Here is a 27,144-nt window from a genome sequence, read left to right on the forward strand (position 1 = left end):
GTAACTAAGATGAGAAAAACGGCAGTGAAAAAACACAACGGCCTGGCAAGGGAGAGCAAGCGAATGGGCAGCACCAGCACGCAGGGTATAAAAAACAATGGTGCCTTACTATGTCTTACTGTTTTGTTTTTTCTTCCTGGTACTGGATTGCAGAGTTGTATCAACAGATGTGATAAACACCAAATATCCCTAGATGCAGGCTGAACTGCTAGTTGTACATTCTGCAGGTCCCAACCCTTTTTCTACTAAGCTAGAGGTAAAACAGCATGCAACCTTACACATAGATATAATAGGAAGTCTCTACCCTGGGATAGAATTTGAGTGATGGAAGCAAGTGTTCAGAGCCTATTAATACCAAATGTAAGCTGTTGTGATATTAATAACTTATAAAAGCTCTGCTTCTTCTGATTGCACAGCACAAGTGAAGACATTAAAAAGGAAGATGCTTTCGGAGAAGGTGTACCAAATTCCATGTATCTAATGTCCGAAACTTCTTATAGCCCTCCACCAGAAAACAAAACAAAGCAGAATGAAGGATTAAATACATCTGCAAGTATTGCACATGGTCTGCACTATAAACATGCCTAAAGTTGGCCCACAAAAACAAATAACTTCTCTAGCTTCCAGGTAACAGAGCTTAACATCCAGGTCCGAGAATCCAGCTACTGCACCACCAGAAGAGATGTCCGTCCTCTCCAAAGGGAATTCCGTAATGTCCAAAATACTGACTCTACTCCCACAAGATTTTATAGCATATTTTAGCATATTCCACTTGTGCTGAGACAGCCAGAACCATTTATCAGAACAACGGAGATGAAGTGATTCATTCACATGCTGCAAGCATCCTTTCCAAAATTTTGTGATTCGTGTGTTTATTTTCATATCCAGTTATACTTCCTTTCACCTTGAAGCTGCCATTAGTAAATTTGAAATCACTGTGATGATGGGAGAAGCCTAATATCAGAGTACATAAAAATAATTCAGAGAAATAAATATTGGTCTCCAACACCATTAAACAAACATTTCGAAGTTAGTAATTTATACTAAACCTTTTGAATTATACACCTGCTGAGTGATGTGAAAAAATGATAAATTAGGATAAAGTGAAGCGTTTGTTAGATGAAGCAATCTTCACTAAAAAATAATCCTTTCAGGCAGAATATTCTCACTAACATTCACAAGCATGACTAACATTTTCTTGCAACTTTTGGAAAGGTTTACATATACTTTATAGTACATCAGTGATAAAAATCACTATTTTTTTTAAAATATAATACAAATAGTAAAAGAAAGTACCACTACAGTAAACTATAGGTTTCATGGAGTTCTCAAGAGCTGCACAGTAATAAGACAAGAGGAAATGGCCTTAAGTTGCACTAGGGGAGGTTTAGGTTGGATATTAGGACAAATGTTTTCACTGAAAGGGTTGTGAGGCATTAGAACAGGCTGCCCAGGGAAGCAGTTGAGTCGCCATCCCCGGAGGTCTTCAAAAAATGTGCAGATGTGGTGCTTAGTGACATGGTTTAGTGGTGGAGTTGGCAGTGCTAAGTTAAAGGTTGGACTAGATGATCTTAGAGGTTTTTTCCAAACTAAATGATGCTACTATTCTAGGTCAGTTCTGGTTATTCAAAGCTCACTCAAACTACAAGTTGGAAAAATAAAAATCGACAGCAAATACTTTTAGTAATTTCACATTTGCTTTTTGCTTCTGATAAGTAATGAAGAAGAATCAGATCAGTAGCTGATTTTTCTCACATTCCTGATTGAAACTTGGCCTCATGCTAGAAAAACTTATCGTTAGTGTGTCTGCCCATTAAAACTAGATTGAACGGGCTTAAGAATACTAACCAGAACATCATTAGCCCGATGAAGTGAATAATAACCTTACGCAGGTGTAATCTGATGTTGATGATAACACTGTCTTTTACAGTGAATCTCAATGCCTCTCTCTCTTGCAGGGAGAGGAAAATGCGAACCTCCTTCGAGCCTGATTCAGCAGCACTCACTAGTGATCACCTGGAAAAATAATCACGAAACCTATCTTCACAATTAAAAATACACTCCTGTCTTCTTCATTTTACCCTACAGCTGGACGGAACCATATTTAAAATATTCCATTTTTAACTAAGTACTTACTACATCATAGATATGATCTAAATCAACTGGTGAGATTGAAAAACACTATCAGCACCACTGAATATCTTATGTCATATGGCTTGCTCACAAAACTTTGGTGGGAAACTGGTTAAAAACCTTGTTCTAAACAGGGTGAAGGGGATTTAAACTTTAGTCTGTCAGAATTCAGGTGCGCTTCTTCCAAATATGCCTGATGACTAAATTACATGGAGATATTCATTGCTTCCTTCTCTCTTTAGCAAGGTTGCCTAAACACTTTCATGGTACCGTGTCTAAAAAGTACAAACATATTTCATTATTAAAATGCTTGTGTTCTGCTCCACTTGAATGGTATGCAAAGATCACACCTGCACAAGCAGCCTGGGGGTGATCAAAATATTAATCAGGAGGAAAAAAATAAAAAAAAGGAAAAAAAACAGAAGCTGTCAAACTGCACTTTGGAGGATGCATTTATTAAAGACCTGAAAGCAGAAGACATTCTGATACTTACAAATACCATGGCTTGGGACTGTTGGGTTAATGTTGGAAGTGCCTCTTCCCAGATCACACAGTCTAAACTACATTCTCCAACACACAGTCCCGATACTTCATATAACAGGAGTTTGGTTAATGAAATTTTGCTATGAGGACAAACAGAAGAAATAATGCAGCAGAATGACAGAAAGAAAACAGAGAGCCAAAGGATACTTCATAATGGAAAAATACTACTTCTTTCATTTCTTATTCAAGCTAGTAGCAGATGACATCGACAGCACTTTAGGGGCACAGGAAGAATGGACTTGGAAAAGGACTGCCAGATTTGCTGGGAAAGCCATTTACAGGTAATGTGACCATAATGTTGAAGTGAATTCTCAGGGTTGATTCACACTTTATCACTGTTGGATTTACAGTGAGATTTTGTGGGTAAATTAAATGCTAATAAGAGTCTGTAAGCCTCTGATACTTGCATGTAATGCCAAACGTACACAGTAAGACACATCCCTGTGTTGCATCCACATGTGCTTCACACACCAGATTTACAGATAAAAGACAGTCCTATAGTTAAAGCAGTGAACATCAAATGAACAAAGGTAATGTTAATTTCTGGTTCCATCAAAGAAACATACCAAAAAATTGTGCGAACCACTTAACGCCTAATTTCAATTTACTGCCTAATAGTCGTTAGTGCTTTGTTTTCCTTCCAGCCTTCAATTGTTTTTCAATTCCACTCTAAGATCTCTGGGACAAGAATCTCTCTGTCTCTGAGTATGGCTACAGTTATAGCAGCAACTGTAGTAAAGAGACAAGAGCTGGATTTTGACACTCTGCCCTGGTACAGATGCCAGCCCACATGGGATGGTGGAGCTCAGCATGACAGCTCCACTGAAGCATCCTACGCTGCTGCACTTGGGCTAGCACAAGCAGCAGGCTGTGATTCTGACATCCTACCTTGCAATCTGGAAATGTTTTCTCCAGCTCTGGATTTACCGTGCACTGCCCGGAATGCAAGGCACGGACGGCTCTTACCGCAACAATGAGGCATGAAGTGGTTTGTCAGCCTCTCAAAGTACTGTTTGCAAAACCATACTGGTTGGCCTAATATTCCTGCCAGCAAAATCATTGATGAAACCCTCAGACCATGACATTTATGACAATGCTACCAGCACTAGAGAAATTTTAGTGGCAATCTGATCTCCCAGACATCTGTGATAGCTCAGAGACACTGCCATGAGCAATAAAATATCCTCCCTACTCTGCATACACGCTTCTTGTCCATAAAACCTGTAAGAACACTGTTTAGAACAACATACATTGAAATTCTCTTGCAAAAAGACAAGAGAGGCATATTTCATTTGTAACATCTGAAGTTAATCCTTTAAGATTACCAAATAAGCCTTGATCAATCTCTGAAGAACTGAAGATTGTTTTTTTAAAGTTACAATTAAACATTAGGCGTTATTTCCTGGCTAGTCTACTGATCTAGAGAAAACATTCACAGTACAATCATGGACACTGAGACACTTCTAATTTTTAAGGAAAGGGAGTTACAGCAACTAGTTCATGTCGCATGGGATTGCAAAGGATACCAGACAGGTCGATTCCAGAACTGCTTACTGGTCAAATATTTAAGCGGATATTTAAATAGTAAATTTGATTATGATTCCTTGATGCTGTAATTATAGTTCACTTGAAGATGAAAACAAAGAAATTTCAAACTTAAGTTTTTGGCTGTGCCAGTGGTTTTGGTGACAGCTCTAGAGTAGCACCTGATCTTGCACCACCATCAGGAAGAGTGGCAGGCCCTTGGCATGTGTGGGAAGCCAGACGTAAGTTCTATTTGGATGTCAAAAACCAGCACCCATTGTCACTGGTTGGTAATGAACATCAAGGCTTTTTGCAAGCCAAAACGGGGAGAGGAACCACAGGGCATATCTTTGCACATGCCTTAGAGCTTTTCTCATGGCACATAATTCCAGTCATACTCACGATTCTTAAAAAAAGAATTTCATGCCAGTTGTTTGGTATTTGTTTTTATTAAAAAGACTCTGGGACTCTGTCCGGTCCCAGCATCAACCCTGCAGCAGGCGAAAAGAGAATCACACCTCAGCTGACAGGCTCGGCCTCCCCTTTACAGAGACGCCTTCCCCCTTCCCCCCCCAAAACGCCTGCTGTCGAAAACAAAGGTATTTTTGCACGCCTACTGCCAGGTAAGCCCGGCTGCTCCCACCGCAGGCCTCACACGCCGGGGGCTGGGTCCGGGGATCGCCCCGCCGCAGCGGCAGCTGCGGCGGGGCGATCCCCGGACCCAGCCCCCGAGCCTTGACCCCCGTGGGGTGCCCCTCCATGGGGGCTCCTCTCCCGCAGACGAAGCCCCACCGCGCCCCTCCCCGTCAGCCAGCGCCGTGCCGGCCTGCCCGGAGCCCGGCGGCTCCCCGCGACATGGCGGCAGCCCCTACCTGCGAGGGCCGGCCGGCCGCCGGCCAGCAGCAGCAGCAGCAGCAGCGCCGCCAGCAGCGGGGCGCTGGGCCCGCCCGCCATGCCGCTGACCGGCCGGGCACCACCGGCCGCCCTGAGGAACCGGGGGCCCGGCCCGGAGCTCGCCGCCCTCCCCCTGCACCCAGTCCCGCCTCCCGCTACAGAAACACGGCGGGGGCGGCACCGTGCGGGTGGAGGGCCGGCCCCGGGGCGTCCTCCGAAATACGGGTGGCTCCTCGCGCTTTATTTCCATAGTTTTCTTTCCCTTCAAGCGCCCGGGACGCGTTGCAGGGCTTGCCGGCGGTTCCCCGGTTGTTCCAGCTGAGCACAGGAGGAGAAGGATGTGAAGCCCTGTGCAGAGCACTCGCTGTTTTTATTGTGTTCTAACACTAAGCAAACACTTAAAGTCTGCCACCATCACCGCATCACTCGGGCTGGAAGGGGCCACTGGTGGTCACCACTCCCAAATGTGGCCTTGTCCTCACACGTTTCCAAAGATCTGTTCTGGTGTCCCCTCCAGATCATTCCTAACAAGATCATAGAATCATTAAGGTTGGAAAAGACCTTCAAGATCAACTGTTTCAACCATCACCCTTCCGCCAATGTCAATGTCACCCACTAAACCATGTCCCCAGTCACCAGGTCCAACCTTTAGGCCCCTTTGGTTCTCCAGCTTTAACCAGCTTTAACTCAGGATATGCGACCCATTAACCACAGACCTGGGAATGATTAACTGACAGTCCTGGGAATGGATGGCACACACATGCCTTGTGCTGTAGGTGAGTTGTCTTAAGCACACCATGTGGGTCAGTAAACATTTCACCTGTAATTTTTATGTTTTTGTTTCAAAAATTTAGTTTTGGATTGCTAATTTCTGGTGGCACTGTATGACTCGGATCCTCACGTCTAAAATTGATAAACTATGGTTTTTGTACTTCAGAAAATTATTTAGGTATAAATAAATTAAACTGTACACTGATCGAATACTCTAGTGAGGGTGCTATATACATACAAGGAAAAGAAGTCTGAAATGGACATATAACAGGTAATAAACAGCACATCACAGTGCCTTTAAAGTCCCTTCAAAGAATAGAAGCAAGTACTCGAGGTATGTTGTACTTGTAACCTTGCAAATACTATTGCCTTTTATAATCGTGAAACAAGAAGTATTATACAGCTTATATACAGCTTTCTTACTAATTCTTTTTGTACCAGATATGGTACGTAACTACAATCATACTTGCATAAAGAAGTAAGTCATGTTTTATTGTCGAATAAATATATAGCAAGTAGACAAAGCAAAGTAAAATGATTATAAGCTGTACAGAACTTAAACTAGACAGAGGAAATTCTGCATTTTGCACCTTATCAATGGTGCCATGTACTTGAAAGCACAAGGTTCTAGTTTAAATTTTTTTTTAAGAGCATATTTGAACTACTTGTGTATAAGCCACTTATCATACTTAATTCAAATATGCAGACATACCCTCAGTTGCATACATCATCCATGCCAGGAACAGCCTTGCAGTCATAAAATTTTCTCTGATATAATCAGCTGGCAGGGTGCTTTCTAATGTGTCTCAACAGGTCAGTTGTTTTTTTAACTTGTTACTCCACTTACACATAGAACTGGAATTTGTGAGATGAAATCTTACACTAAATAAGCAGAATAAGTAACCTAGATAATATTCCAAGGCTGCAGAAATAAGAAAAGTTGTGATGGAATGAATCTCTTCTGGGTCAGCCGTCTGGTTCCTCTCTTCCTTTGAGGTTTGTAGTCATCATTTAGTCTAGATTTTCCTCAGCAATTTTTGGCAGGCTTTGCTGTCTTCACAATTTTAGAATAATGTACTTGGGGGAAAGCCATGTCCAGTGGGAAATCATAGGGAGTGATCTTCACCCAGATATTATTTAACAGATTTATTAAAAATCTCAAAGGCAGAGACCTGATAAACTTCATTCTTTTCAGACTGGTGCTCTAAGAAGAAGTTTTATGCAAACTTTGAGAAGGAAATATTAAAAAAGTATCAAGAGATTCCAAGATGCGAACAAGAAGGTCAAAAGCAAAAAGGATATAGCATGGAATAAAGATCCATAATGTGACTGAAGCTGGAAAAGCAGGCCTGAAGGTGTGTGGCAGTGAAACTCTGTGCTCCTGATGGAAAACCTTGGGAAAAAAATTGCTTTTGCACTGACCATGTGTTGCACAGGTATGACAATGTATCCCCAGTTAGGAGTATTTGTCTTCTCTAACCATGTTAGGGGAAAGGTAGTGCTGAGCAAGACATTTGGATGAGAGGCAAGAGACAGGTAAATGGCAGTATCCTGTACATGCGGAGGTGTAGAACTAGACATTATTTCTAAATACTTTCTGATTCATGTCATAGGATGAAATTGGAGGACATGATACATTTGTTTTAAGGTATATACGATTTAAAGTCTATTCCACATTGTAGTTACACTGATATAGTCACAAAAATGTACTCAGTCAGTTAATGTTGTCTGTACCTCTATGAAGTAACTCAGCAATCATTGAACTAATTTTGTCATTAAATTAATATTTTTTAGTATGCTCATTATGACATTACTTCTTGTCCAAAGAAAAGTAATCCACTCTGACATATGAGAAAGTTCAGCCTGGAGAAGAGAAGGCTCAGTGGGAATCTCATCAATGGGTACAAATATCTGATAAGAGTGTGTGCAGAATAAGGAGCCAGACTTAGCAGTGTCCAGTGGAAAGATAAAAGACAATGGAAAAAAAATAATAGAAATTCCATTTAAATACAAGAATCTTTCTCACATTGAGGGTGGTCAAACGCTGGAACAGGTCTCCCGGAGAGACTCCATCCTTAGTGATGTTCAAAACTTTGCAGGACACAGCCCTGAAAAACCTGATGTAGGTGACCCTACTTTGAGAAGAGGAATCGGACAAGATAGCCTCCAGAGGTGCCTTCCAACCTCTGCTGTCCTGTGATGCCGTGACTCAGGCAGGTATTTCCATGCCATGCAAAACAAGTATTAAGAGACTTCTGAGAAAAGAAAGGCCACATTCTGACAATGGCCCAAGTGACCTATAGCTTTAAGCCACATTTTCTTAAGTCCTTCAGGAGTTTCCAACCCAAAGTCCTACTTGCTTTCAGTGAGACTTGTGGGTTTTTTTAAGAAATGTAAATCTGAATTCTTTGATTTTAAGCCTTATACCTGCAGTTCCTGAAAAACTTTTATTTATTTATTTATTTTTGTTTGTTGGTTTGGTTTGTTGGTTTGGTTTGGGTTTTTGTTTGTTTGTTTTGTTTTTATCATCTTTGGCATTTATTACTGAAGGATTTCTTATGTCTTCAAAGTGTAACAGGACTTGCTCCCTAAACAAAATTCCTGGTCATGCAGTCAGACAGGCAGAAATCCAGTATGTAATTTTTTCTGTTTTCTGTTTATTCATCCTCCTCTGTAGGATTGTTCCTGTATGCCAACTGAATATCCTGTAGTCTTGACCTCCATGTGGAATATTTCTGTGAAAATATGAAAAATTTTCCAGCTAGTAAATAGATTCTTTCCTATTAATAATGAAGATAAGCTTGCTTGCAGGTGACAGTCAATCAGTCTATTGGTTAAAGCAGAATGCATGGTATCACTGAGCTCTATAATACCCTGCACATCAATTTCTTTCTATTGGATTTGGTTGGATAAAGATTTTACCGAGAAGAAAGCAGTTTCATGTCATACCAGAAACTACTTTAGAAATTCGTTTCTATTCAATTTTCAACGAACAGTACTCTTTGCAAATTGTTGCTGCAGCCAAGACTTTCTTAGGGTCCTCATAGGTTTTCAACCAATTTCAGAAGCCAAAACTGTCCCCACATTTTGAAAAAAATTATATCAGTTTTCTTTGGTTTTGGTTAATTTATGCTGATATGACAGTAGTGTAATTATAACAAACACTGAGAAGACAAATATTAATTATTCTGATGGGAAAGATTGAATGCTGCCTGCAAGCAGTTAGGAGATGTCCTGTCCTAATAACTTAAAGATTTCCAGCTAAACAGAAGAAATTAATAATCTTTAGAAAAAAAACAGTGGAAAATGAATAATTTATTGCATTAAAATGGCTTATTTATTTATTTATTTCAGTCTTAATTTTAATTTAATACTGTATCAGGTGTCAAATATTCACTTGGATTTTCTGAGTGAAGGGTCAACACAGTGGACTGAAGCTTCTAGGCAAGTTAGACGCAAATGAGAAGTTACTGATGTATGCTCCGTAGTCATCAAAAACAGACACAAAACTCCAGTGGTCCATGCAGTTCCATAAGGAGCTTGGCTGTAAAGACACTAGAGGGAGTCCTGAGGCTGCAAGATAATCTTATTCCTGTAACAATTTCTTAATTAAATAGTACCTTATAAATAAAAACGTTGCTTCTTAAAAATACAGCTTCTTGGAAAAATGAAGAGGTCATTCGATTCAAGTGGGATAAAATGGTATTCAAATTCTAAATTCCAAGTTTTCCAATGATTCTTTACCAAGCCAAGTGAATTTTAAAAAGGGCATTGTTAATAAGGATGTTATTTTTCCAGCAAAGAGAATATTTAAAGTCACCGTTCAAAATGTAGTAAAAGAGTCTCTTAGATTTTTTTTCTGTGAATTGTCTTACCAGAGATACAAAATCTCTCTACAAAATCTGTGCTCTTCTTGTGATCCCTCATTATCTTGTGATCCTACGGAAGTTAGACCATGTAAATTTTCAAGCTGGACAACTGAACTCTTATTTACCTTGAAGATCAGGTTACATATTTATAATAAATATAATTTTCCAAGAACTGCATAGGTGAATTGGGAGCACAGGTTACTGTGGGATGCTGATCCATGCATGTTCCTAAACCACTTCAGCAACTTTAAAAATTCTGTTTTAGGTGTCTGAAAGAGAAACTTGTGTGCGCCCAGGACTGGCTGTCCTCAGCAGCTCAGAATGAAAGTTCATCCTGTGCCAGTGAGATAGCCTAAAGCAAGGCAATAAGCTGTGTTCTGTACAAAGGAAGAGGGTAGTGTTGGCCTTTCTTCCCCTTGGTGGCTCATGCCTCAAACCAAGATTTCTTAGCCTGCTTCAGGTATTCTCCATACAATCCCTGCCCTTTCCAAGACATCACAGAGTGAGAGCTCAGGTCTTGCTCCTCTCCTGATGTTGACTGAGCTCTATTAGAGAGATTTGAAGGTGCGTTCCATAATAGATCATCCAGAAAACAAAAATACTCCTCTGGTTCAGCCAGACTGGCACAACATGAGAGGCTCAGTACAGGAGGCTGCAGCTGCTACCAGGAGGAAGGGGTTTTGCTGTTGCAGGACACAGACAAGAAGTTGTTGGGATGACACTGGTGGGCAGCAGTGCCCGTTGCACAGCAATGGTGTGCCATTGAGAAGTTCTCAATGGTAGCCCTCCCTGGACTGTTCATGTGGTCAGCCCAAAAGAGATGTAGTAACGTTACAAGGGCAAGAGGAAAATCACAGCCACCTACTAGGCCTGCTGCTGTGCTTTCTCTCTCTTTAGCTAATCATGGGGTGTGGGCCTAGGCATTCTCCTCCTCCTCGTTTTTTCCCTGTGCATAATAAGGCCCAAGTAATCAGTTTGCATCCGTGTGCACAGGCTGTGTGATGGACCTGCTCTCCTCATGTTTGTGCTTCAGCTATCATGGCTGCTTCACTGCCCCACTGAAAGACGCACCTCCTGACGGCACACCACAGTTTTAGAAAAAACATGTCATGAAGACGCATGAGTTTGTATTATGAGGCTGCTATGGTGTAGACTCTGCTTTAATCCCCACAGGATATGTGTTAGCAAACACAGGGTGCTCTATATGTGGTCTCTTCTAGTGAAAGATCAACCATAGTGCCAGATTAATTGCAATGGCTGGGTACTGTAGCGGTTTCACCCCTGTGGTAAGGGTTGGGGATGCTCTCCTGACAATCCTGAAGAAACTCCAAGAGCCAGAGTGTGACCTATAGGCAGCTTTGGAGTGGAGGCCATTCAGGAGTTAACAGGAAAAGGTACATGTGTTTGGTGCCTTTCTTTTGGGACACCGGATACTGTGTTTGGACAGAACATCTTTAGATCATCACAGCCCACCCAGCCTGCTGGTTCCCAAAATCAGGTCCTTAGAAAATCTGGTAGTGCTATCAGAGGGTGTTAGTGATGTCAGCTGAATTTTGGGGTACCAGCTCAAATTAATTAGGCATAAGAATCTGCCCACCCAGAGTTATTTTAAAAACAGCAGCTTAAAACTGCCTTCTTTTTATTTTGATTTTGAGCACAACCTCTAATCATTTCTTAGCAACACATTTCCTTAATTTACAAGATATACTAATGAATATATTAGTTTGCATAATAAGTGTTATTAAAAAATCTGTGATTATTAAAACAGATGTGGGAATTCATTCAGTGCACTGAATGATGCAGCATCCTTAATTTGTGTTATTTTTCTTGTTTGTTCAGTTTCAGTATGTGGAGATGTGTTTCTTTATCTCAGATAGTTACAGACATAAGTGCAAGAGTCTGAACAGTCACACTGGCGTAAAGAAAATATTTATTTGCCCCAAGTTCAGTGTTAAGTGTTGTAGTTGAGCGTCCTCTCCTTTGCAGATCCATATGCAACTCTCAGGTCATTTCTTTTGAGGGAACCTGTGTAAAGCTTCTGACTCCAGAAGTTTCCCCAGAGGGAATCTCTCGGAACTGGGAGTCTTGAACAAGGTCTTCACCCCTGTCTGCCAAAGCAAAACAACCTGCGGTCAGCCAGAAGTCCAACAAAGGAAAAACAGAAAAATAACTACAGCAAAACTATGCAAATTATCTTAGCACAGGGAGACGACTAGAATTCAGCCTTTGTGCAGGTCAAAGGAGGGAGAGGAGCTTGAGGGGATGGTGCTGAAGAAAATGCTTTCATTCCCCTGGCTTCAGCACGCTGGAAGAGAGAAGCAAATCCCCAGGGAGGGCCTCAGTTCCAGGGCAGTGGCACGTGGACTCCCTCAGGACATCTGAGGAAATTAAGTTCTTAGGTTTTAGAGAAAAACATCATCTAATTCCGTGGCATGGCTGATTTAGTGACTACCTAGGGATCAGACACTGCAGCAGCCCATTTACAAGCAACATGTATCAGAATACTGAATAGAAGTAGTGAAACTGAGAGAACCTTTCATACAGGTTGCCTTTTAAGTTGTTTTTTTTTTGTTTGTTTTCTTTTCTGATGCACTTTGCTTCACTGATTTCTACAGTTTTACTAATCTTTTTGGTTTCTGAAGGTTTTTTATGCTACTCCGATTGATCAATAACTTTGTTGTTTGTAACTCATACATCTTCAGTCAGACCCTTACTCTCTAGGAAAATCATTTATATTCATCTATACTGACCTGTTTTTCTCATTTGCCTGTGCAAACAATCCAGATTCTTCCAATAATGGGAATATATCTTTCTTTCGCCATGTGAATCATAGATTAGTGAGAATTGTCCTCAGCATCATTGTTATCCTGTCTAAACATCTGGTGCCTTTGCATGTGCTGCTTTTAACATCGTTGGAAATGAGTGCTGTCTTTACAACCATTATGCTCTCATGCTTGCATGGCTCCAATTCTTGTTGCCTATTTTAAAAAGTGCATTTGCAAATGTATTTTGTATGGCTTTGCTTTTGAAATTACTTACCAAATTGCAGCTGTAGTAGGTTCACACCATTACTATGCAGAAAGCTGTCTCTTCCTGTAAATCAATACCCTCCGTTGATAGTAGCTTTTACATCTGAATTGGATTCCTGTCGTGCATCCATTTTACACAAGTGCTGCTGGGCTTGCTAAATTATCTCTGACTCATGCTAGGTATTTTCACAGTCCTCACAATTTTGACTGTTTTGCTCTTTTAAAGCACTTGCATTGGAAGTAATGCGCTCTTTTTTCTGTTGGCCATGGGTACAGAATAGTGTTGGCTGTGGAAGCATAACAGCATAGGATGGAAAGGACCACCTGGATCATTAAATCCCAATCCCAACTACTGCAGACATTACCTCATGTAATAATCTCTGTTTTTCACTTATTGAGCTCTATCTTAAAAACATTCAGATGGCTTGGTCTCATCCCTGTCCCAAGCCTGACTCCCCCTCTACAAAACTGCCACATGACATGGTTATCTTCATGGTCTGGAAACTTCTGATTTTAAGTTCCTTACGGGCAGCTGGTATCTCACTTCTGCCAACACTACTTTTTCATCAGAACAGTTACCAGCCCCTTGGTGTTGAGACCTTTCCTCAATGTATTTGTAGAGAGCAGTGGTTTCTCTCAGCCTGGCTGAGCAAGCCTAGCTCACCTAACCTCCTCTCGTAAATTTGGCTCCCCATACCCTTGCCGTTATCACCCTGATGGCTGTCATCTCTCTCCTATCCGGAGGCTGCAGTTTTCTCTCTCTGTGCTGACAGCCATCTCTCCACGGCAGTTCAGCCTGATAGGAATTGCCAGACTACAACCATGCTTCCCAAAGCTGGATGTGTGAAGCACCGCGGGGACTGGTGTTGGCCTTGTGCCGTGGTAGGATTTAGCACACTTTTTGTAGGAACTTGGAACCTGTTTAGTACGCAGTGCATCATGTGCACTATTGTGCCTCTTTATTCCTTAATGTTTGGACATCACCGTTTATTTCACATGCATTTTCAAAGCCTTGCTGTTAGTTTTTTGCCATACCAAAACAAGTTGCCTCACTGCAATTTTTTCTCAAGGACTCTGCCAGTTCTCCTTTGTCACTTCATCATAAACATTTATTTGCCTTGGATATCCGAAGTGCTCTGGTAAGCAGTTGAGAAACAACTGTAGCCCAGTGGGTCAGGGAATAGTAAAATAGTAAAATGGTAGACTGAAATGAGGTGTGGGGGACTGAGTTGCAAAGTGGACAGTATCTAGAACAGTATCTAGGTTTTGGATATGTTGGGGATATGTTTGTGCAATGTTTTTTTATATATGTTTAGGTTTGCCACAGAAGTGAACTTGGAAGAGTGGGATTTGAAGGTTGGGCTGGTGGCTCGGTGCCAAGGTGTTTGGGAGCAGGTGAGAGGATCCGGGAAAGTACAGGAAGGACTTTGACTGAAGAAGAGATAAGAAGAACATCAAAAAGAAGGTTAAATTAACACCTTTGATCAAGTAGACGCTACAAACTCAGAGATGGATGTCCTTGAGTGGGAAAACAAACAATAGGACTGAACTGAAGGTCTCCTAACACCAGGAAAAGCATTTTCATTGAGATTGACAGGGCTGGGATTTAATCCAGAAAGTCTGAATCTTGTACACACACAAACAGGGAGATATGGCAGGTCTTGAGGTGACATGGTCACCAGTAAAAGCTGATTCCAAACAGCTAGAGATTTTGCAGGATGGAGGGACAAGTCCTTTCACAGTTTCAGTTTTTGTCACTCTGTGGCTAACTTGTCATCCATTCAGGTTTCTCGGTGTTTCCCAGCCAGGTCAGTTCCTCGTACAGAAAAGAACAAGATTGTTTTAATTTTTAATCCCTTAATTTCCTTAAGAAGGAGGAGATCAGTTTTTAAAGCCACCTCTTAACACTTCAAGCATGTTTGACTCATCCTGTCTGGCAGATCCTTCAGTGCCCTAATAAACCCGCTGTGAACACTTCGTTCTGGTGTGTGGTATTCAACCCTGAGATTACACTTTGGAAGCAGCCCGGTTATTGTATCCCACCCCACTGTCCAGACCATCTGAATGGGAGCCAGTTCACTCTGCACTGTTACGACTGAGGAATGTTTTAGTGGTTTGGGTGGCCCTGTGGGAGCTGGGAGGGAGAAAGACATACTCTGAAACCAGCATGAGTTACAGTTTTGGATAAGCACAGACTTTCACATCTGTAAATGGTGGCAATGGTACCTACTCCATTTTATGGAATATCTTGAGGTAGTATACCTGTAGACTGCTATAGGAGATACACTGGACTTTTAATTCCTTAGCCACCTTGTGTGTAAGCGGTCGATAAACCTAACAATCACCCGCCCCAGTGTCAGTGCACATAGTCCCACATTTCCTACACGCCTGCCCAGCCACCCATTCAGGTAGGGGCTGCATCTGCTCCAGTATCAGTAACACTGTTCTTCTGTTTTTTTCCAACTGAGTCTGGTCACATGCCATTCTGTGCATCTGCTTTAGGCTGATCCCTGATGGAAGCTTGTTCCCTTGCTGTTATTCAGCTAGGAGAGTTTGGCACAAAACAATGTATGGCAAAAAGTTCTTCTGAGAGACATCAGGTTTCACCCTTGAGAGCTGCCATAGCCAAATCACCCGTTTGTGTTCACGAAGGACTGCTTGTATAAAAGGAAATGTGAGTGCAAACCCTGTCTGATCAGAGGTGATGGTAGGATGAATCTGCAATGCCTTTCAATGCAAAATATTGATCAAATAGTATGATATTTAGTTATTCCTTTCATCTTTTACTGGTCATCTCAGATCTGTGTGGTCCTGCTGTTCTTCAGCTAGTCCTCCAAGGTCCTATGAAGACAGGGGTTGCTTTTCTCTTCAGTAGTTCAGAAATGATAGCTCTCATCTCAGAAGACTTTTCCACACTTTCCAGCCGTGCTCAACCCATCAGCAGCACCATCAGCATTAGTAAAACTTCTGTCCTTGTTTTAAACGAGATCTCCAAACTTGCAGTGACAAGCTAAGCACTAGGTATGGTCCTCCCAGCCAGAGCAACCTATTGATATGCTGGCTGAAACAGAAGCCTGGAGACCCAGCAGCACTCTGGACGGCAAGTGGACCTGAGTTAGCGCTGAGAACAGAAATAGGGCCAGATGAGCCGACTGCCAGCACTACATCCTGAACTGTACCCAGGCAGGTTTGAAAATATGTCCACTACCTGAGACAGTTTCAAATTAAAAGATTCTTCACATCAGCACCACGGGAGTCACAAGCAACCAGAGATGAATTGTTTCAAAACAGAGAGAGCCTGGGTGCTCGTGGTCGGTCCAACTTCTGCAGGAATCAGGGAGGTCTGGAAAGGGTTGTGGGTGGTGGGTAAGAAAATAAAGAGAAAGAGTTGTTGACAAGAAAATGAAAAAAAAAAAAAGTGGAAAAAGGAGCAGAAGTGAAAGAATTTCTTACTTGCTTGCTTCCTTGCTTTTCCTCTTTGCTTGCTTCCTTGTTTCCTTCCTTACCTTCATTCCTGTCTGCTTTGAAGGTACTAGATATGTGTGTGGCTGTGATGTAGGTACAGGAAAGAAGAGAAAACAGAAGAGGTTTCACTGATCATTTATTTCTACTGTCTATCAGCATCTTCTTTATGGCTGGGGTAATACAGAGAGTTTATAATTATTTCATAGGCAGTTTATAATTATTTCCTAGGCAGTCACAGTCCTGTCTCCCTTCGAAAGCAGGGAAAGTATGTCCGCTCTTCTTCACATTGCCCATGAAGTTTGATTTTCTGAAGCTCTATTTTTTGTGTAGAAGAACAAAACTTTTTATTTTAGCATACTCCAGCCATGCTTCTTCTGCAAATACTTTAACTTTTAAGCACAGCATGTCTGGTTTATTTTGGCTTCCTTACACTTTTTTGCCCAGGATATGAGGAAAATAGACATGCATCTCCACTGCGCTCTTCTCAGCTCTGTGTTCTCAGCACACAGCTGTGCAATTTTCTGGAGACAAGGTTGCTTCTTCTGGCAGGGTTGATCTTGTGCTGCCAGTGAGACCCCTTTGAGGCAGATATTGACCAAAATGTCCCAAAACTAGAACAAGTTTTGTTTTCCCAGTATCGTCCCAATTTTCCCATTAACAGTGGCAGAGGTCAGCCAAATCTAATATGATCCCTGCAAGGACTTCTCAAGCCTAACTCCTTGTGTGGGTGGTTCCTACAGAGTAGACTGCCCATGAAGACTGCCTGACTCCCTCCTCGCTTGTACTCGTGTGGCACCACTGAATCCAGTCAAATCCCACTATTCAAAATCCACTGACAACAAGAGCAGAATCCAACCCCCCACTGCTCTGCATTTTACAGGTCTGAGTAATTTTTTCCAAACCGCTTCTGACTCCGTTTCAGGACTATAAAACTGATGCTCATAAAATAAAATGCTTGATAGATCAAGTGAGATATTTTTGTAATTCTTAAAGAGTGAAGAGTTTTGAAAGAAAGCAATTGGTTGCCTTCCTTTGTGTGAATGTGGTTTTTCATATGGAAAAAACAGAATTAGTCATTTGATAGCTGACATTTGAATAGTGTTATGTTGCAGATAGTCATTTTTCCCTCAAATATGGTGTGGAGGCTTTTTTTTAATTAAAAAAAAAAAAAAAGCCACAGCTTTTAGCCATGTGATCCAATGAAAATAATTAGAAGTAGGAAAGGGAATCCCTATGGATCATAGCAGTCCAAGTTTCTTTGACTTCATGAGTACCTGCTGTTTTGACCATCAGAATCCATCTATTGTAAAAATGTTCATAACATTTGGTTTTACTCACCGAGGTAGTTTTAATCCTCCACCTGATAGTCAAATAGGGATTTTACCAGTACGGGCAGAGTTGGGGCTGTATTTTGCAACTGCTCAGAAGCCTCTAAATGCAATGTGACTTCAAAAAAAGACCCAGTGAGAGCATTCCTTTCCCTGATATATAATCTTCTCTGTATGATATTCCCACACCTGTGTAGTAGCACTCAAGAGAAAAGAAAAACAAAGGGAAATGTACTTATTCTATTATTCACCTCTTTTGACAATACCACCATGCAGGGCCTGCAAGGCTTGAGCTCCCTATCGTCCAGCAGAAGGAAGAATTTCCTTAGCGCTTCCAGCCCTTTTTCCCTGAAGTGTTGAGCGTCCACCAGCTCCTTCCAGCTCCAAATCAAACTGCTGTGTGCTCAGTTGTTTTCAAAACCCAGGCAATCTTTTCACCTGCTGAGAGAATGGCGTTAGGAGTTGTACACATCGAAACCAAAGGGTATGACGTCTTGGAACTTAATATTCCCTGGCTGCTGCTGTTTCGGATGGCCAGATGAAGCAATTGTGGTATTTTGACAGTTTAACACCTCCCTCCTATGTTAATTTTCAGTGGAAGAACTTGTACTAAACTTGCAGTTTGTCAAAGACACCACAAAGTCATCCAGTATTTCTGCTTTTAAAATTAGAGTAACTGGTAACTGACTAGTGAAGATATGCACAAGCCAGCATGGATGTGGCAGGCATCAAAGCAGTATCATGCAAAGAAATCTTTGTAAATATGAATGGAGATGCTGTGGGAATCATCTAGACTCGTGAAAAAAAGTCCAATAATTAATCACTGGCATTTGAACTCTACAGTGATTTGCTTTTCCTTGCAGAACTTGTGCATCAGACTAACAGGACCCCAAGGCCAGTAGAGACAGAAACTGACTGAGTTTTGCTCCAGCAAATGCAGCAATGCTGATTTATCCCATCGGAGCATCTGTGTTGGTGTTGCCACGTGTTACCATGGTGGCAAAGGTTTGATCCAGAGAGCTAACTGAATAACATAGCATTCTGGGGTTTAATTCTTATTTTTTTCTAGTAGTGCTAAGTCAAATTACAGATAGAAAATAGAAAAAGAATAGAAATAGAAAAGAGAGAGCTCTTCATTTTCATTTTTCATTTTCTCTTTGTCTTGTTAATATTACAAGCAACAGGAAGAGTAACATGAAAAAGGGGTAAGAAATACTGAGACAATATTTTATGAGTAACTTTTACAAACTTGCGTTTGTTGAGATATAGGCACAGCAAGCTGGGATATTTGACCACATTTGTCTGCAAATATTTTGGTGTGTTCCAGGATCTACTACCTACAGCTCTTGGCAAAAGATCAAAATCTAAGGGTATTATATACCATCCATTTACCAACATGTATGTGATTCATTCCTAGTTTTTCTGATGACTCATTCCCCTCTTCTCCTCATCTTGACTTCTACAGATGTAAATCAGAAAATATATGCTGTCCTTTCTAGTTCTCAGGGCTGGTTTGATACCTAGGTGTTGTTCACTAGGTGCTTTAAGAAATTCATAGGAAGCATGCAGGGTTGTCACATTGTTTTTCCACTACTGGAGAATAATGCTTAACTTGAAATAGTTTATCTCTCTTTGTTAATGATTTTCTGAAAAACACTAAAAACAGTCAAAGAAGCAGTTTGCTCTAAAGTATTTGTTTCTTCCACAAATGCTTGCAGAATGGTGTGAACTGTTTGGTTTTTCAATTCAGGGACTAAATAAGTAAAAAAATGAGGAAAAATGTTTTGGGTCTACCTTGAAAAAAAAATGTAAGGATGATGAAATAGAGTTGGTCTGCTTATAGCATAAGGATTTTGAAGCATTTTTCCTAAATACCAAGCAGATGAGTTTGCAGACTTCGTTTACCACAGCAGCACTAAGTTCTTGTTTCTCGGGGGCAGAAGGGATAACAGGCAGCTTTAAAACATTTTTAATTGCATTTAGCTGAGCTTGACCTTAAGCATGACTTTCAGCTTTGGTTTTTGATCATGACAAATAATCAATTGAAAGAATACTTTTAAGAACTCAAAAGCCAAAAATAACACCTCTGTTGCCAACACCACCTCCCTTTCCCAACCAGCTCTGAAAAGCACTTCCTTTCCTCTCTTTCTCCTCTATCCAGCCATGTCTTCCACCAAGCCCTGGGACTGGGGCCTGGAAGCTCACAGGAAGGCAGCTGGGGAGGGAGGAGATGAAAGCATTTGAGGTATGGAGAGGATAGAGATGTTTTCTCTTGATCGTTATATACTTTCTAAGCATCCTGCCTGCCTTAGAGGGGGAAGACGGCTTATCTGCTAGCCACCGTTAATTTCTTTTAAACCAATATCCTTTTCCTAGTCCAGTATTTGGAGAACGGAGAAGTGTCTTGAAGTGTCATTTCAAAAGAACATTTGAAATGTTTAATATGGAAAATTTTTAAATGACGCATTTTGAATTTTCTAAAAGAATAGAAATCATCTGCTTTTTTTTATTCCAAGGCTGTTTAGAGAATCAACCTAAAACACACAGATAGCTCCATCCAGCCCCAGCAGTGACTTTTTTAACAAACTGGATGTCTGCAGCCTGCTCCAGTGATTTGTCAGATCCTGAAAGTCATCTGCAGCCTACCAGCCACCAACTTACATCTTGATAAATCGTGTTTTTCATTGCATGTGAACTGGGTTTTGTTCTTGTTTATACCCAGTGGTATAAAACAGCTCCTATTGTCCATTGTTCCCTTATGTACTTTCAGAAAAACCTGTTTGTTGCTGGCAGCCTTCTCTCGGAGGAATGTGATGCAGAGCACAGATAAAAGCACGAGCATCTGTTAAGATGATTGGCATTATCCTGACAACAGTGTAAAAATCATCTGCTTGGGATGGCAAGCAGGCACAATCCAAACAAAATCAACATCAGCTTCAATGTGCAGTGAGTATGATAAAGCATATGGTGTAATTCAAGGAGGCTGTGCAAAGCTTGTTGCTTATTTCCTAGACATCCTATTCATGGCAGTTGTGCTGATGCGCTGATTCATTCAGCAGGAGCTGACACTTACATAGGTGCTAAGCACCAAAATACTTCTGAAGATAATAGCATGGATAAAGGCAAAAAAAAAATAAATAAATAAAAAAAGTCTTCAAATACTTGTCCATCACTGGGAGCTTTAGGGAATGTCTATAAGTCCCAGAAGCTGGTACTTAACAGGATGCAAGTGTTGATGCTTTATTTCAGCCCTGAGTGACGGAGAAAAGTCTTCCACAGTCACTGGTGCTATTTCAGACAACACTAAGAAAATTCTTGATATTTTCACATTCAGGCTTTGACCTGACCTGACCCTGCTTAACTTTAAAATCTGACGAGCATAGTCTGGAATTATGTATCTGTAACTAAGGATTGAATGCATTTTTAAATGCTTTAAGCCTTCTACTAAAAATGTTAGTCTTCTGTTCAAGACTCATTGCTCTGTTTGGGTTTTGCATAGCTGATTTTGCCTTGGCATCCCTAAAAATATTTCTGTAGGGAAAAATTGCTGCAAACTGACATCCTATGTGCTTTTTATATTTCTCACTAAAATGTATTTTTAATGAGGAACTAAGAAGCTTCACTCCTTTCTGTTGAAATTCACTGTGATGTTTCTGCAATGAGATTTTCTTCTATTTGCTGGCTATATTCAACAACATAATCTTCCTGAAAGAGACCAGCTGTTACTATTCCTTACAATCTCTCCTCCTCACTTAACATAAAGTGTTTTATTTTCAGTTTTGTAATATGAAATGCAACAAATCCTTTCAGATGCTGTCAACAAATATATCAAATTCCCTAGTGATGTCCCTAAACATCAGCAAGTGCAAATAGCTATGGAGAGCCTTCTGCAAGAAGCCAGTCTCCTGCACCTCCATAACTGGATCAAAGTAACATGAGTGGCATGCAGAAGAGGGAAAGACTCTCTCCCATCCCTGATGTTTCTCTGTGGGCTGCATGGAGATATCAGGTTGATACTTTGATAGATTGCAATCTGTTTTCAGCAGCTGACCCAGACATAACATCATCATTTCCTGATTATATTGATATGTGTTTCTATTATTTGCTTATTTTGCGCCTTGAGAAACAATTCCTTTTTGTTGTTCAACTGTAAACAGCATTGCAAGGCCTCATATTAAATCATAATTATTTACCATGCTGTTCACGCACCTTTGTCCCTGGGGAATGTGGTGACGTGAATTTACAGGAAGATCGGGGTATTTCTCACCAACAGTTTCCTGTTATTGATATGCTTTTGTTTAGTTGTGATCTTTTTTTTACCCTTTCAGGTTCTCAGGGGAAAAATAAACAGGCACACGACATTAATCACACTCCTCGGGTATCGTATTGGAGGTCTCACAAATACTAGCAGTGTGGAATTGTGAACTGGGCTTGGATCTTTCCAGAGCACCAGTGACTGGTTGTTGTTCCTTCTTACTGAGTCTCCTATTCTGACAAATGCTTCCAATAATTCTTAAAAATTCTTTTGTGATCGTGTTCCCTTTTAGGAGCCAAAGAGGTTCAAAAGTTTATGAAGACAACCTTGAAAGTTTTGCATTTATGTCCTTTGAAGAGATAATACAGGTCGTGTGCAGATACAGAAGTAATTCAAAAATCTAGAGTTCTTTCAGCAAATACTAGCAAATGTGGCCAAAAAATGTGTTTTTCAAGATGCTTTGCCAATTTCTTTTCTTCATAGATAAACGAAGATTTCATTTGTGGAGAGCCCATTTACTTTCTACAGAAAGGTAGTGTATAAATTATATTCACTAGCATGTCAAAAGGCATCAGCATAATAACCAGGGTAGTAACACATATCTAACACATAAATCTTAAATCTTTTTTCACAGTTTTTGGCTATCCTACTTTTATTTCTGTCTCTGTGGACCTGTGTTGCACTCCTATCCAGTGACCTTTGTGTAGTATCTTGATTTTGCAATACAGAGTTATAGCAGAGCAACCAAGAAATTTAATATCAAACCAGAGTTTGGAAAGTTTAGATTTTTTTTTCCTTGAAATGATTGTAGAAATATTGTGGTAAGAGGCAAAATGGCAGCATCTCCCACAGAACCCACACAAGCAAGACCACCGAGGGACAGATAGATCTGCTGGCTTTGGCCAGCAGATTCTTTTGAGAAGTCATTCAAGGAATATCACAAGCAACCCAGTAGCTATTCAGGTTCACTACCAAAACCTCAAAGTTTTATATTTTTGGTTCATGTCTTGGTAAGTAGCATCTTTCTGAGAAATTGTCTTGTAAGATTTAGAGCAAAATCTCTCAATCAAGGCTACATGTCCGTATCCTATTAGTGTCTGCAGATTCATCATGTTTGCTGCTTACAGCTCTGCTTTAAGTGACAGACACCATTATGTTCCTTCACTACTGCTGCTAGCACTGCGAACTACTAAGGATCAGCCAACAAAAGCTGTACGTGATAAAATCAGAAGAAAAATCCATGTTACATGACTTTTTTTAAGTACATTGCTGTCTCCTTTCAGAGTATTTAACTTCTAGATCACCTGTAGATTTTATCCAAATTCTTTAAACACTCACTTTTACTCTCTCCAGAAGTCTAAGTAATGCAAAAGGCTCTGTAAAATTTTCTATAAGCACATTAAGAGCACAGTCCTGCTTCTACTGGATTGCTGTGAATTTGTCCTCGTCTGTAAACTCAGCCAAGTGTTATCTGGCCACTTCACGGATGAGGAAATTCTAAGAAATCTCAGGTTAAAAGGTTATTCTAGTTGTGACATTTTATCTTCTGTAATTCCAGGCCTTGAAAACAATTTGTTTCAGTTTGTTTCAGACATATTCCCTCCCAGCAGCATCAGTTTAAGATTTCACAACCTGAGCAAAAGAAACCTTTTTCTTTCTGGAAATTCCCACTAGAAAAAAAAATAAAATAAAATAAAATTATGAAGAAATCCACAACAAAGCTTCCTATCTGTGTTTGTTCTCCAAGCACATTTATCACTCAAACCATAAAAGCATGCATTCCCACAAATGAAGTTCCTTCCATCCTAAGTAAAACTCACCACTGACAGAGGAACTCCCACATGCACCAGCAAGCTCACCTCCTTCTCTTTTATATCACACTTGAAGACCTTGTTTGCTTGGAGAGACACACGGAGACCTCTAAATGGGTTCTCCTTTTACTTTCTCCAGCATATTGCCCTTTTATTAGCACCTGTTCAGATTTCTACTTAGTTCAATGGCCTAGCTATGGTTGAGCAATAGCGTGGTCTGCATAAAACTGTGGCTTAGCATTTGCTTCATACAGTTGAAGTGTCCTTTAACCTGCCATCAGAGCTGATCGACGTGGTGAAGATGGACCCCATTAAAATGTTTTACAAATGAATGAAATTCCATATTCAGTTGTCATATCCGCAGTTACTCACCCTCTGAACGCTCAGAGTTTTAACACAGTTCTTCCTTCCTCGGTAAGGGTTTAAGATAGGAATCTAGATCTTCTATTTAAGTTCCAGACAGGACGGAAGGAAGTCGGAATTACATTTCATCCAAGAAGTTTCAGGCTCTTCGTTCCTCCAGGACTGAATGTTTGGGGTTGGTATTTGGGCCCAGTCCTCAGCAGAGAGGAAGGGAAAGGTTGCATCATTTCTCTGAGTCACTGACCATTTTGTTGTTGTTGCTCTGTGGTTCTTGTTTTCTGCTAGCTACCTCAGGAGCCGTTGCCACCAAGATGGTGAGACTAGATTGTACTTTGTTATATATCTACATGGTCTGTGATTTGGGTATTTTTATTATCTCTCTGGAGATATTTGTTGTTATTTTTTTTAATTGTTATTTTTTCCTGGCATGGTCAAAAGTTATTTCTATTATTGCTAACTGCCTTTGGGAAGCAAAGACATCAGTTAGGATCATGACAAAATCATGGCACCAGAGAGGGACACCTTTCTCTCTGCATAGATGCTCGTGGCCACTTCCGTTGGTTTTGTTTGACCAACTGTTTGCTCTCATATTTGTCACAGTTAGGAGGACAAATGATCTAGATAACTGATGAAGGCTAGAAGGTATTTGGAGAGCAATGTTAGATAAAAAGAAATGTTAGATTCACAAGCCCTTCCAATTTTCAGATATATCCAAATTCTGGGAAACTAAACGCTCACAAGTCTCTCCTGTTTCCACAGTTCATTATCTTGTGGGGAAAGATTAACTTCACACAGGATGTACACTTATCTGTTAAATCAGCTGATTAAATCAGCGTTGCCCTCGTGATATTTGTTCACCATTTCCAACCTCGATATACCTACAAAAGCTATTTTACCACAGAAATGAAAAGAATGCAGTGGTATATATCTAAGTTGAAAGCTTTGGATGGTATTCATGTGACCTAGCTCAAACAACTGCAGAGTTGACATCTACGGCCCATCTATTCTTCTGTTCTGCTGAAAATCTGTAAAGAAGAGTGAGTTCTGAGCTAACAATCCTCTCACCCTCTAGAGGACACAAAAATAGGTTAGAAGATTTGTGTAGATGTCACAGCTCTGTTGTGGGTTTAGGAGCATAGAGATTGAGCATGAAAGTAAATGAGGTTGTGGCTGCAGCTGTATGGAGGTTTTACACCCAGAAGTGTTGGGTGGAGGGGACATCTGGAGCACCTGAGTCCCATCCACTCCAGACAAGGCTCAGTATCACTAGATCAGGTCATCCATAGCTTTGTGCAGCCATGTGTAGACCTAGGACTGACACAGACAAACTGGACGCACCATTGACCTCTCTTAGTCCCTTGGTCTCCGTTGCATCTCTCTGTTCAGGGTGGTAAGTCCCACTCTGGATCCTCTAAGTGTATGTGCTTTCCCTTCTTCTCATTTTGGCAGTTTTTCATCATTGCTGTTTTTTTTTTTGTTGGTTTGTTTGTTTGTTTGTTTTTGCATTGTTCATCAAGTAAGTGTGATTTAGCTATAAACTCAAGCATGCAGAGGTACCCAGAACACCACAGGCAGTGCAAATGGAGTGCTCTCTCTGCAAACATTTTCTCCAGGTTCTGAAATCAATGCTAGGAGGGTTCAGTCACAGTTATAAAGGATGGCAATTACCTTTTCCAGTGCATCCAAAGTGTGGGGTAAGAACAGCAGACCAGTCTTAGGTGGACTTGTGTGCTGACTTAAATCCCTAAATAAGATCTCAGTTTTACAGTTAAAAAATCTATTGTCTACCTGAAAGGGCAATTACACAGGTGGGATTTTAGATATGCAAATACCCATGGGTGACACGTGCATTCCCCTCATCTACTGTGTTGTTGGCAAAGAGAAAGGCTGAAGACAGTGTCCCTTAGTGTGCAGAACAGGTTGATTTGAAGATAATTGTGGGCTGAAGTTTGACCTGAGTCAAGCAAAGCAAAGCGTAAAGCCAAGAGTTACCGTCCTACTGAGCGAGGCTCTCAAAGCTGCCAGTAAATGTTTCCCAGCAGACATCAAGGTCGCATTGAGACACTGCTCAAACCCAACGCAGAAAAAGAAAAGTGGATATAAATTCACTCTGCTCCGTTTAAGGATTTCAGTGATCTCGGGACCCAAAAAAGTCTCTGTGAAACTCTGCCAGTTTGAATGCTTAAATGCAGTATTTCCAAGCAGCGTTAGTTTTAGCTGAGAACGGAGAACACAGGTCTATTCCAGTCCAAGTGCTGAAGACATCTCAGCTGCGGTGATGTCCTCTGCTGACTTATTTAGCTAATGAGAGCTGAGCCATAACAATAGGAATATTGACACAGAAATGAGAGTGTTTGTGTGCAGACACTCTGTCCATTCATTCCAGAGATGTTCATGGTGCCCTACACTTGTGAGCTGCAAAGCACTCTCATCTTAAGGAGGGAAATGTCCAAATACTTTTTAAAGTTTCACATTTGAGTAAGGATTACAATATTACTTATATGCTTAAACCTAAACACACCAGTCAGAGATGGTCCCAATGGAGAACTGCACTCCCAGTCACTTAGGTCTACCACAGAGAGTCCATTTTTAAAACATAAAAACCCACTATCTCTTCTCTTGCAAAATATTTATTCTTGCTTTTCCTAAGCTTTGTTTTTCTCCAACATTTTTCAGATATTGGTGCCAATGTCATTTTACAATGATTCTGGCTCTGAGTACAATATTAAACTCTTCCTTTCCACAGAAAACAAACCAATGAAAAGAGAAACAGAAAATCCTTTATCTGTTGTCTTTTTTTTTTTTTTCTTTTCAAAAGTAAATAGTTACCCATTGTTATTATAACCACAAATCACTCATGAATGTTACCAAAAACATTCTGGGAAAAATGAAGAACAATATAGATGCCACTAAAACAGACCTTAGTTTAAAATATATATATATAATCACAGTAATATGCATTGATTTTATTTATAGAACTTCCCTTTAAAGCACAAAGTACATATTTGCAGTTAGAGTGAATTATGTCATGATACAAGTATATATGTTTTTCATTATTTTTTCACTGAATTTCACATAAAATTCAGGAAGCCACTACTGAAAAAATGCCCAGCAGAATTCAAACCTGCAGTGTTCCCAGAACCCTTTGCTGCTGATTTC

At 40.6% G+C, this 27,144-nt stretch overlaps 1 protein-coding gene and 2 long non-coding RNA genes across 4 annotated transcripts in view; 1 reads left to right on the forward strand and 2 right to left on the reverse strand.

Annotated features, from left to right (window-relative positions):
• LOC308185337 (chondroitin sulfate proteoglycan 4-like) overlaps positions 1 to 5,744 on the reverse strand; it is a 38,470-nt gene extending 32,726 nt beyond the window's left edge. The window contains exon 1 of the mRNA XM_080573303.1: positions 5,073 to 5,744. Coding sequence (XP_080429429.1) covers positions 5,073 to 5,154 — 82 coding nt within the window. The 5' untranslated portion in view covers positions 5,155 to 5,744. The remainder of the gene's footprint in view (positions 1 to 5,072) is intronic.
• On the forward strand, positions 1,328 to 23,531 carry LOC308185339. The gene is made up of 5 exons (XR_013943309.1): positions 1,328 to 4,823; positions 7,061 to 7,220; positions 7,965 to 8,078; positions 17,833 to 18,040; positions 20,327 to 23,531. It is a non-coding gene; the product is annotated as an uncharacterized lncRNA (long non-coding RNA).
• LOC308185338 lies at positions 11,497 to 24,130 on the reverse strand. 2 transcript variants are annotated; one of them, XR_013943307.1, is made up of 4 exons: positions 23,995 to 24,130; positions 17,808 to 17,994; positions 16,217 to 16,311; positions 11,497 to 16,106 (listed from the first exon to the last, which is right to left on the reverse strand). It is a non-coding gene; the product is annotated as an uncharacterized lncRNA (long non-coding RNA). The 2 variants fall into 2 exon arrangements; XR_013943308.1 differs by having other exon boundaries at positions 11,497 to 16,311.
• Between the last annotated feature and the right edge of the window lie 3,014 nt (positions 24,131 to 27,144).

This window comes from Anser brachyrhynchus (genome assembly GCF_964034855.1).
Source record: "Anser brachyrhynchus genome assembly, chromosome: Z".
Classification (NCBI taxonomy): Eukaryota; Metazoa; Chordata; class Aves; order Anseriformes; family Anatidae; genus Anser; species Anser brachyrhynchus.